Source organism: Clarias gariepinus, chromosome 11 (genome assembly GCF_024256425.1).
Source record: "Clarias gariepinus isolate MV-2021 ecotype Netherlands chromosome 11, CGAR_prim_01v2, whole genome shotgun sequence".
In the NCBI taxonomy this organism is placed as follows: Eukaryota; Metazoa; Chordata; class Actinopteri; order Siluriformes; family Clariidae; genus Clarias; species Clarias gariepinus.
In genome coordinates this window covers 22962864-22976179 of record NC_071110.1, presented here as the reverse complement: position 1 = coordinate 22976179, position 13316 = coordinate 22962864, and the positions used below count along the sequence as shown (strand labels likewise).

The window sequence follows — 13316 nt, the reverse complement described above, 5'->3', positions numbered from 1 at the left end:
GGCCGAAAGACCAACAACAACATGTTTTATGGGTGCAACTAGCAAAACCTTAAAGTAGTGCAATCCCTTTTACACTCATGCATTAATATATATACATAGCATCATATACTTAGCTGGAACTTCTTTTCAAAATATGTGAATACTTACAGCTTTATAGCGGATGAGGTAGTGTGTGATGGGTGAGCCTCCGTCATCCTGTTTGATCCACTTGACTTTCAGGGCATTGCCTTTGGACTGTAAAGTTCCCTCCAATCTGGGAGGACTGGGCTCCCCTGGAAACACAAAACCAATAATAATAGTGAGCATTTTTTTTTTTTTTTATGTATGTTATTTTGTACTTTGCTAAAAATGACACTTATTTTATTTTCCAAGCATAGGATTCTGACGATGATTAAAGACATTACTTTAACTGCTAAATCACTAGTGTACTTTACACACAGTGTAGTAAACCTTTATTGCGCTTAATACAAGCTATGCTATAAAGTGCACTTGGCTGAGAGCATTGCTGTGAGAATTACTAACAATAAATGGATTGCTATTTACCAGCATCCAGAGACCTATGGTTTATATGTGTGGTAGCCTGGGAACAACCTTTCACATGAGGAAATCGCATTTTCTATTATATGCAGGGAAATCCTGAAGTTCAAATATTACAGTTTTCATGTACAATTAGATTAAACACAACTTGAGCAGGAATTATAAAAAAAAAATTAATTTAGTATTTTATTTGTTCGCTGTTTGCTTTAATAACAGTGTGCAGCTGAGCTAGCATCAACTAATGGTGCACCGGAGATTCATCTGAGCACGTGTAACTGAGAATAATCTGACCTTCAGTACAAAACAGGTAACATGGGCAATATCACAAATGGTAATGTACAAATAGTCTACTTCATGTCTAATATCAATTTTTAAATGACTTTCTTTGATTTAAATATTTGAAAATGTTCAGTTTATTTCTAATTTTCAATAAAAATTCCGGATTTTCAATGTGATCTTAGACTTCTGGATCCCTATGTATATTAGTCTGAAAACTTTCAACTTCCCTGAAGTTAAATTTCTTTTTCTTTTGTGTGTATCACAAATCACAAACACTTGAGTATTTTCCAGCATGTTTTCTTATAACTGTCGAAGTCTTGTCGAATTGTTACTACAATGCACTTAGAGAACCTTATGACCACACACTGAGTGTTAGGACTTGTACCTTGTAACCTGTAGTATGAAAAGCTTGCTAAAAAGCCTATTGAAGCTTTTGCAGACATGTGACTACTTTGATGTCAGTCACATCAGTGGATGGCAGAAGTACCGTTAACTGATATTAGACTTTTTTTTGGTAATTATTACACTAGAGGTGTACTGTTACGGCAAAAAAACTTTACAGAAAGATTAACTTATGATGACCTGAAAAGATATACAAATATGTGATTCCTCCTGGATTTGGTGGCATTTGCAAGCCTTAGCTCATTGGGTGTGTCTGTCGCAAATGAGACGATGCTATGGGATATGATGTGCTTTATTTCTTCATAAAATGATGTGCAGATAACTAATACTGACATTTCAAGCTTGTTAACTAATAGCTCTGGTGGGGGATTACTTTTTCAGATAAGGCTAGGCATTTTTAGATACCTTAATCAATAAATCATTTTTTAAAAACAGCATTTTGTATTTCCTCCGGGTTATTTTTAATATTACATTTTGTTTGATGATTTCAATTATTTAAGTGTGACAAATATATAATTTTTTACTTTATGTCCACACCTCCAGTGACTATTAACCTCCAGTTCATCAGTGAGAAATCACACTGTTACAAATCTTTAAGCAGACTAACTGTTTGATCACTGTATAACTAACTGTTTTTTATGTCAAAAAATGTTTACTGCAAAAAACTCAAAACCCCAGGTTTTTTTTTTTTGTTGTTGTTTTTGGCTCTTTGCAGTAAGTTATTGTTATCAACAGCTAATAGTGGGGCATCTGATATGATATTATCACAATACCTAGGATCTTATTTCATTTGTATTACAATTTTGTAAATATCATGATTTTATAAATATACTGATTTGATTTTAATTACTTTTATTCAGATGCTGGTACAATTCTAAACAAACTAGCAAATAATTTGCTTTTGTCACACAGGACGTTGTGCTGCCACCCAATGTACAGTATATATAGTGTAGAGTGTTAAACCTGTTGGATTACAGAGAAACTATAAGCATTTAAACCACCTTAAATACAAACATATATATTTATATAATGATTAAAAAATCGATTTTGAAACCAATGTGGCAAAAATCCCAATACATCACTGAATATATTTGTTCCCTATCTCTACACAACAGGGTTTCCCAAACCACCACACATATTATATATTCTATCTAAGACAACATACAGGTATGAATGTGCAATTTTCAAATCTAAGTATAGAAGTAAAATATTATAATAATATTATTATTACCTTTTGGATAAAAAAGAAACACCTACAATGAATCTCTTGTTTCATCTACAGTATACTTGGGTACATGTCAAAGAGACATGTTGCATTGTGCGTAATGTGAGCAGCGTAACCTCTCCTTCACGGACCATCGTTTATAATCTATTACAGATTAATGATCCATAGATGTTAATTTGATTCCCGGCATTGGTTGGACATTACAGAACGACATTCAAAATAAAACGACATTAGCGATAGCTTCGTGTGTAAAGACGATGCGTGAACAGACAGCAATGAAAAATGAAAGCCTTTAAGCCACATTAACGCAGTGATTAGCTACGCTTGTAATAAAAAAAAGAAAGAAGCGCAGCGCAGTTAAACCACACTGTTTTAGGTGAAGCTTTTTGGATGACTTCTGCACCTATAGAAGTATTTCCTGTTTGCATGAAAATCTCTGGTGTTTTATAAATACCTGCAGTGCTGAATTAATTATTACAGCATTAACACTCCCAGTGTGAATGAACGCCTACACTATTTATATGTCTCCAGCTGGACTTACATAAACACTGTGTGTGTTAGCTAAATGCCATGGCTGTTAATTTAACACTTGGGATTTTGCTGTGCAAATGAAAGACTTCAAAATGAAGTGTGAGTGCGTGTTTATTCAAGACTTAGCTGTTCTTTGAGATAGAAAAGAAAAAAAAGGGGGGATGGAGAAAGACCCATCTGTGTCACAAACATACAGTGGCTGTTTGGGTCCTTTTTTTAAAGCTCTGCACTAATACACTCAAAATATCTAACGGTCAACACACACTCTATGCCACAATCGTAATTTCCCTTTTAAAATGTACTATGAAATAGAAAAAAAAAGAGGTAAAGACATAAACTATGGGCAAAAGCAATAATTAATGAAGAAACAGAATGAACATTTATCACAGTTATAAACACCACACAAAATCAATGTTGCAAACGTAATGGTGAAATGAACCCTGTTAATTCCGTAGCTGAGACGTAAATGAGCCATTGTAGCCAAACACTAATAGTAAATTAAGCTTTAATGAAAGACTTTTGTCCTCCAGCCCTAACTGTGTATTCAGGCTCTGATTTAGTAAAAGTAAACATTTAGTACTAATTAGTATTTATGCATGCAGAATCTGATTAATGGATCATGCAGCTACAGTAGTAAAGGTGTTTCAGCAAGTTTCCACAGAAAAGAATCATGAGCGGAGTTGAATCCAAAGTATTGGCATCTGCCATTGTTATTAATAGTTCTGGCAAGTACAGGTCTCCAAGACATTGCCATGAATGTTAAATTGAAATAAAACTTTAAGCCAAATGCTGACTTACATATATTCACTGGCCACTTCATTAGGTACATCTCCCTAGTACTGGATTAGAATTCAAATTCTAACTCTACCAACCAAATGTCGCAGCAGAAATTGAGACTCATCAGACCAGGCGAAATTTTAAAAATTTGCAATTGCCCAAGTTTGGTGACCGAATTGTAGCCTCAGTTTCCAATTCTTAGCTGATACTTGTGGCACCGGTTGTGGTCTTCTGCTACTGTAACTCCTCTGCTCCAAGGTTTGACATCTATTGTGTTCAGAGACACTCTTCCGCCCAATTTTCACCCAGAGAACTGCAGCTCTCTGAATATTTTCTCTTTCACCAGACGATTCTCTGTAAACACCAAAGATTCTCTGTAGAGATGGTTGTGTGTAAAAATCTCAGTAGTTTTGGAAATATTTAGACCAGCCTGTCTGGTAACAACAACCATGCCACAAAGTACTAACCAAGCATCAAAATGATTTGTACTTCAGCATATCCCCTTGACCTTGTCTACATGCCTAAAAATATTGAGCTGCTGCCATGTGTTTGGTTGATTAGAGTTTTGCATTAAAAAGACTTTACAGGTATACCTAATGAAGTTGTAAGTGAATGTAAAGCTATAAGATGCATTAGTAGATGAGGCTGAAAAACCTTTTTTAAATCGTCTGTTTAAATGCTAATGGTATTAGAGGTGCAAATAAATATCTAACATAAAAGCAACTTGAGAAGTGATAAGTACTGGTATTAAAATACATTATTTTAATAGTTTTTCACCATTCCTGTTATTCATGAACAATTTTAGTGGATTTAGTGGATTGTGACAGCTTCTAACATTTGAATAACAGTTTGAAATACCATGCACTATGTAATTTGCACATTTTCCCAAACACTCATCAATCCTGAAGTGACGTGTAGGTTTAGTAAATCACACTACATTATTAGTTTTCAAGTATTTACATTTATGTAATGTTTATGCTAAAGTGCCTCAAAGTACATATTTATTAATGCAAGTAGACAAAATGGTATTTTGTTCACGTCATAGAAGCAATCCTGTATAACAGGTAAATCTACTTGCATGTACTGTATTTTTTTTTTTATATGTATACAAACCTGTAGTAAATCAAGGGCATACATTAACATAACCGCAAAATATGGGACAAATATAGCATTAAATACGTCAAACCTACTGTCCATTCCATTACACAACATGCCACAGCAGAACATATTGATTTGCTTGAGGGCTCATTTGCATGTTAAAGCCTTGTGAGATCTCAGCACTGCAAAGACCAAAACTGAAATAATGATTAACAAGAGAGAGATTCTGCAAGTCTGCAAATAGTACAGGAGGAACCGATACCAATACGTATCACCTCTCAAACCGGGGCTGCCAAAATGTTTATAGCAGCAGTAAAAAGGAGAGAGGATGTTCCTGGGTCATCTACCCAGCACTGCCTCTGGGGAATTGTTTTCAGCTCCAGAGCTTTTGAAGTAGTTTTTCATGCTTGGAAGGACAACGTTAAATCTTTTTATCTCAGCCTCCATATTCTCCTCGGATAATATTCAAAGCAGTCAGAACATAGTGCTCGCTCAAGGGAAGTGTGTCAAAAAACTGGAGGCTAGATAAATTTTCTGAAGTTGAATGAGGAGTCATAGTTTGGCTGTAAGGCATTGGGAGGAGGGAAGGAGGAAGGAGGAGGTTGGGGAGGGGGGAGGTTTGTTCTAAGGAAAAATCAAAATTCAAAGATCCGCCTTTGTTAGTCCTACATACTTGTGAGAGCTGCAGAGCGAGAGTTAAAGAATTTACCTTCTGTTCAGAGTGGATGACATCCGTGACACCATACAAGCCACATGACAAAAGGCACACCATACACACGCACATGATTGGTTGAAAGGAAATTGGAAGAAGTCACATGGAAATAAAAAAAAACAAAAAACAGATGATGTGATTATGGACAAGATACACAAAGTCAAGGTGTTAGAGCCAGTTAACACTATTACACAAATACATGAATCACATAAAATAAAAAGTAATTATAAGGGTGCATCAATCAAAACACTGAAAGCAAGCAGTGATTTCTCAGATTAAACCATGGTGAATATTACTGAGGAAAAGACAAAATATCAGAAGGGATTGAAGATTAAATAAATCAGAGGTCAGAGTCTGAGGTGGTCGACTGCTGGACGGGAATCCAAATACAGACCCGGCCAAGAAAGAAGAAATACCTAAAAATGACTGATAATACTCAAGACAATAATAAATATAAAAATGTCTGAAGAAGCTTTGAACCAGCCTGTAGTTGATCCTCTATTATGACTTATCCAATTATGTGCACTTTTGGATATTGTTTAGCTGAGAGAGGCTCTATCTATAAGAGCCTTTTTCCCCCAGAGTTTGATTTCTGTCTCAGACATTTTATCTATATCACAGACAGATTTTTCATTATATTTTCCCCACTCTGATCTGACAGCATAGCTTTTCTAAAAAAAGAAGTTGAGCAGAGTTGAAAGATGAATCATAATCTCTTCGAACTGTCTAATACACTGCCTGGTCCAAAAAAAAAAAAAAAAAAAAAAAACTATATTAGATTTTTTTTGGAATGATTTTAGCTTTGATTGCAGTACATATTCAAAATTGCATTGTTTCAACAACTTCATGCAACATCACATTTATTTCCATTCAGAGTTACTTTAATAATGTTGCAGAGCCTAGACCTGACCAACTAAAGCAACCACAGAACATAACACTGCCTTCAAAGGCTTGTACTGTGGGCACTATAGATGATGGGCATCACTTCTTAGTGCTTCACTTCTCAGCCTGTTGTACCCTTTGCTCTGGAGTAGGATCAATCTGGATTCATTAGACCAAATGACCATTTTCCATTGTGCCACAGGCAAATCTTTATGCTCCCTTGCAAAGTGTAGTCTTTTTCTTTTTTATTAGTTTGACTAACAGGTGGTTATGTTATTGTTACATAGCTGTTTAAACCATTCCTTTGAATTCTCATCGCATTGTGAATGTAGAAATGCTCTTTTTCAGACTATTAAACATAGCTATGATTTTTAATGTCTTTTTTTAATAATAGAGCTCCATCAAGAGTGATTTTTGATCAGTCATTTATGATTTTCTTACGACCAAATTTTTTTCCCACAAGGTTGACAGCTCAGCACTATCCTTCCAGGTTTTAATAATGCTACAACCTCAGGATACATTTTCCAACATAGTTATTTAAGAAATGAGAAGCTACCCGCTGCAACTCTAAAAGAATTGCTGGCAGCTGGAACGTATTAATCACTGCAGTAATTATCCAATGAAATGCTCTCAAACTGTGACTCTTTTTTTTTTGGCCAGGCGGAGTATGCAGCAATAAACTACTCATTAATTATGAAGAATTATAAGGTAGCGCAATAATTGCAATTCAAGAAATTTGTTTTAACTTAATTCTTATATTTGTTCTTTGTATGCCCTTAAATAATTTAAGTCACTAAGTCGTGAGTCACTAAGTATGAGATAAATGCAACGAATGTGAGAAATACGGTTAAATACGGTTCTGCACAAATTATTACAGTAGCTTGTCACAACAGGGGATCTGAACTGCCTGAAAAATGTTCAAAGACTTTACACATGAAGTAATTCATACACAGTACAATGCTTAATTACAGAATAAATGAAAGATATGAAGAACACGATACCCATACAGCAGCTGTCTGTAACCTCAATTCTGCTGCACCTCTTATTTTTATAACAATTAAGTTAATAAATGATCTTTTTTTTTTCCAGTAAGTATTTTATTTAGATTTGTTTCATAAAAAAAAATTTGAGGACGATCAAAGAAACCTGTCATAAAGCGAAAAAATGAAAAATGCCATCTAGGAGCATAAACAAGATACGTTTCATAAACTCAGTTAATGTTGGAACACCTCCGAGAAGTTTTAGGTATAAACATCATTCTAAAGAACAGAACAAAACATACATAATAGACTACTGAATAGGATAGCAAGTTTAACTGGAATATATAAAACCTTTCATTTCAATACATCGATGGCAATTTAATAAAATGCCATTTCAGATTGAAAGGTCAGTGAGTCACTTACTTGGGTATAAGTAACCTGAATGATGCGGTGAGAAAAGTGGATGAGAAACAAAAAACAAAAGGGACATACAAAATTATAAACTATAAAAGGACTAACATAAAATGTATTTTAAACATAAAAGTATTTAGATTTCAGGTGCTATCAACTCTTTACCTTGTATGAAGAGACTGTATGAAGTAGCCATCTACTCGTACATATACACACACGAGTAGTGGATCGTATATACTGTATATTTGCACAGCTCAATGTATTTAATGACATTGTGTAATTGTTTATTATGAAACCACATGATATACACATACAGCCACCAGGGGGCGCAAGCAGGTCATAACCTCCAAGACACATGACTTCACCAGCCGACATTAACATAGCACACGCCTATTCTTCAGAAAATGAGACATCATGATATTTTGTTAAGATGGGTTCATCATGAAAATGTGAGAAACTCATGTGGAGAACAGCTGCACGTTAGCACTTGCACGGACATCGATGTATTATTCATCTATGAATTCACTTAGCCTTAATATCCAATGCGGACATTTAGATGTGTCATAAAGTGATAATCCATGACTGCTATACTTTTTATTATTTTTCATTTTTTTGCAAATACACTGAAAACTGCAATAGTTGTGGAGTCCTGAACAAATTTATTAAGTTACAAACATTTTGAGATAATGATTGAGGTAGACATTAGACAGATGCAATCTGTAAAATAATCCATCCAAATCATTATATTTAGCCTTAAGGCAAGTAAACGTTTTTTTAAAGTAGAGAACTGATTACATTTTTATTGATCTTCTATTGATTGTTTAAATCAGAGTTCATGCACAGTTTCCCATGTTCTCCCATATCTGCGCAAGTTAGCTCTGGGTTCTTCTAGTTCTTTGTAGGATGCCCTGGGCAATGTTCTACTGGGAAACCATGGGTCCTGGTATTCATGTGGAGGGTACTTTGACATGTTTCACCTACATTTACACTGTTGTAACCTAAGTACACACCTCCATGGCAACGATACTCCCTTAAGACAGTAGCCTTTTTTAGCAGGATAATGCACCAGTGCACACTGCAACGTTTGTTCAGGAATGGTTTGAGGAATATGAGAAAGTCCCCAGAACACAATCCAATCTAGCATCTGTGGGATGTGCTGGACAAACAAGTCCAAAATATTTAGCCCCACCTGCTGTTTAATTTGTCTATAATTTGGGCTCAGATAGGTGTGAACTAAAATATAGCTTTTGTGTGACTCAGAAAAAATCCCACTTGCACTTGGCCATAACTCTTTTTTTTGGCATTTACTTGTCATTTCAGTTTTGGCTTAATGAAGCTTTGCACGCATCATCAAATGCAAATCAGTTGTGTTATGCATGCACCTGGTAATTTATGAGTGACTGGCATTCACTGCCATACAGATGGGTCTATAAGTATTTGGACAAGGACATAATTTACATATTTTTGCCTCTGTACACAACCACAATCGATTTAAAGTAAAACAATCAAGATGTGATTGAAGTTTATCAAAAATACTGCACTAAACATTTTGGAGTAACAGCCATAGTCCCTCCAAAGACTTTCCAGTCAATACCGGCAGGAAATCTTGAATCTACAGATGCTACCAAATGCTGAGTTTCCTTGCTTGAGGGGACTCGACAGACTTTGTCTCCTGCTGCTTATTTTTTGCTGCTTGTTTCTTGTTTTGGGGTATTTTCGCTATTAGTTTAGTCTCCACAAAATAACAAGCATGCTCAATTGCTTAAGGTGACCAGCTCAAACCTTTCAGAACATATACAGTGTGTGTATATATATACATACATACAGTATATATAAAATTTAATAGGGGTTGAATCTTAGGCTGTAAATAATGTTAACCATATATTGTCCTTTGATGAGTCCACCTTCACTGTCTTTCCCACATACGGGAGAGTTACAGTGTAAAGAAACCCCATTGCAGACTGCATGCCCAAAGTGAAGCATGGGGGTGGATCAGTGATGGTCTGGGCTGTAATATCATGGCATTCAAACATCGTATTGAAGGTGGTGCCATGTATCAGGATGATAATGCACCAAAACACACAGCAAGACTGGTGACAAAGTGATTTGATGAACATGAAAGTGAAGTTAAACATTCCCTGCACCAGATCGAAATATCGTTGAGCCACTTTGGGGTGTTTTGGAGGAGTGAGTCAGGAAGTGTTTTCCTCTACCAGCATCACGTAGTGACTTGGCCACTATTCCGCAAGAAGAATGGTTCAAAATCCTTCTGGCCACTGTGCAGCACTTGTATTTGTTATTCCCAAAACTAATTGATGCTTTATTGGCCGCAAAAGGAGGCTCTACACCATACTAATGAATTATTATGGTCTAAAACCAGACACTTCAGTTTCATTGTCCAAACCCTATATTGCTGTCAATATTAACACGTTAATGCATATGATTAATGTTGAAATTTTAACGCATTACCACTTTTTTACATAAATTAATCTCATGACCAAGTCTGACCCTATTGGCTTCCCATAATCGCAGCACGGTTACCCAGCTGTGTGTGGTAATGGCACGTTTAACATGGATAATAAGATGATTTAGGAAACATCGCCAGGTGTGCTAAACAGCAATTTTATTATAAAAAGCTTCCAGATGAAAGTTTGGATAAAACAAAAGTTGTGTGCTTGAGCTACCTTTAAGAGGAACTATTTTTGTAAGATGTGGGAGTGGTGGCTCAGGCAGCTAAGGCTCTAGGTTGTTGATTTTTGTTTATGAAGATCAGGTTTTGAGATTGGGATTTAAAAAAAAATTATCTATTTTTTTGTAACCCCATATTTGCCCTTTCTTTTCTTGAGGTTTACCCTTTGTGATTACATTACTAAAATTTCTGATTCTTCCACTGAATGAAGACCCATTACGTAATAAAGGTTCTGTAAGGGCTCAAATTGGCTTGAATGGTTTAGAGGACTCTAATACGAGACGATGGCCCTATGTGTTGCCTTTACGTCACAGACAGGTCCCTTAATAATGATCCCTTAATCGTAGACTTTGATAATGGTTCCCCCATATCCTTGAGTGTTTTCAAGACTTTCTATTCACCCAGGAAAGAATTCTGCAATTATACACTTAAGTTGTCTTTAAAGCTCTGTGCTAGAGCTAAGCTTACCAGTGCATTTTATCTTTTTGAAAAAAATTTATTTGGCCGCTTCTAGAGTTCTGCTATTTCTTTGTCTGTTTTTTGTTTTTTTTTAGCCTAATGATGGGCTCCTCACTTGCACAGATAATGAGAAAACTGTCCGCAACTGGTTGCCAGACAGTCGGCTATATGATTTCTTTTAAGCCTGTGGAAATGAAGAAACTTAGAAAAAAAATGGCTGCAATTCCTAAATGGTTATGGCGTCTTATTTTCCTTAAACCATTAAATTAAATCTGAAAGCCTGCACTTTAATCAGATCTTCATTGCATTGTTTTAATCCACTGTAGCGGTGTACAAAAGCAAAAAAAGTCAATGCACATAATAATGGATCTGGCTGTAAGTATTGTACATGACAAGATAAAATACAAAAAAAAAAAAAAATCTACAATCCAGTTCCAATTTTTTTTTTTTTTTTTGGGTGGGGGTTAGTTACCATTAACTTTACAAAAAAATTATAAATGAGGTTATTTGAGAACGAAAACCCAGACTTTCTAAACCTAGAGTCTATAATAAGGCAAGAAAATGTGTAACTGATACACATAATGTATTCCATGACGATTTTCCTCCGCAGCCTGGAGATACTCCCCAGAGTCAGGTGTAACAGATATAAGCACTCTGTAGTGATATGGGCAATAAACTTGCTTAATTAGGCACACTCTCCAATCCTACACGAGAACTTATTGTTTTTTATTTGTCCATGTCTGTATGCACTGTACTATCGTGTAGAATAATGGTTGTTGCCTCATAGCTCCAGGGTCCCTGTTTATAAGGATTTTTTTTTTTTGTTATTCTCACGCCTAGCCACATAAAGAATGCGATCTGGATCCATCAAGACCATGACCTTAATGAAGATAAATAAATGTACATGTCCCATCTATTATACTTAGGTCTATTTATTATTCAATCTGCTTTTAGCCTTTTCCCCCAATATCCACTGTCTGATGTGTTCGAACAACGGTGCTAGAAAATTTCCCATGTGAACAATAAAGAACCAGTTCGTATCATTAAGTCTGGCGCTTAATCTACATCTAAAGCACAGATGAAGGGAAGGGTATAGTATAGCTCTCAGACTCGGGTATTCTAATTAGTGTGCGGAACTTGAAGCACTGAAAGCAGTCCCACTGAGACTCAACGTTGGCTTGCTGCTTCACACTGCCAGGGTGCATTTTAAAAGTGTTGATGGAACATCTTGAGCTTAATAGAAAGCAGGATATAGCATGGAAAGCAGCACTACTCACGAACAGGCTCTGTCTTGAAGCTGACTACTGAGCTGCTCTCGCCTTCTCCCTTGCCGTTGATAGCAGAAATCTTGACTTCATACGTCGTGTCTGGTTTTAATCCTGTGACTGTGACTGCACTCAGCCCTGCAGGATCAAATTGGATTTGGAGTTAGCAAAACGTCAAACACAGATAAAGTAATTGAGTGCTGAGATAAGAGTATAACCAACAACTTTAGATTATAGCACATACTACTACTCAAAGCAGTGATATTAGAATGCGAAACAGCCTCAATAATCAATAATCATCTGTCCAGAATCACTGAATAGCATTTTTTTTTTCTTTGTTGAGATTCTCCATACAATGATTGAGACATCACAACACACAGGGGCTGAACCTCGTAACAGCTGCCAATCACTGTAACAGTCATGAACATGACTGACATCTCAAACATGACATCTCAACATAGCCATGGTAAACTAGTATACAGTAGCTTGTTATTTCATCATCACAATTAAGCAATTTCCCTCTGGGATTTATAAAGTTCTTTAAATCTTGAATAATAAGTATTATTGAGTATTACTATATATTAAGTATTATTATTATACTATAAATGATTTCTAAGTATATCATTATATTTAATAGTATGTGTTGTTTTTTTTATTTATATTTGGACTTTGACGTCTACCTGTTACAATCTTTATCTGTGAAATTACTTAGCAGCTTAGCTGGAAAACTATTCTAATTACATTGAACTGATTTTGGAAAAAATTCAAGAATTAAACCTAACATCAGGCCAACAGCTGAAACAGACAAAATAAAACACAACTTTACCTACCCGTTTCGAAAACTGAGGCAACATATATTTTTTTGTTTTAATAAGAATTTATCAAAAACACGTTTTTAAAGTCTTATAAAAAGAAATCTGCCTGCACGCATCACAAATTAAACGATTTTACCATTGGAGCACAGTTTCATGTCACCAATATGAGATGCATTTGAAAAATATTTTATGCAGTCTGGACAAATGGTAAATCGATGCTAACGCTATAAATTGCTTTCTAGTTTGGAGACCAA

The 13316-nt window shown here is 35.5% G+C and overlaps 1 protein-coding gene across 3 annotated transcripts in view; it reads right to left on the bottom strand.

Annotated features, from left to right (window-relative positions):
- The window catches only part of ncam1b (neural cell adhesion molecule 1b), a 132619-nt gene that overhangs the window by 15491 nt on the left and 103812 nt on the right, over positions 1–13316 (bottom strand). For all 3 annotated transcript variants that reach the window (XM_053507201.1, XM_053507199.1, XM_053507200.1), the window contains 2 exons: positions 12260–12385; positions 148–272 (listed from right to left, as the gene is read on the bottom strand). In XM_053507201.1, coding sequence (XP_053363176.1) covers positions 148–272; positions 12260–12385 — 251 coding nt within the window. The remainder of the gene's footprint in view (positions 1–147; positions 273–12259; positions 12386–13316) is intronic.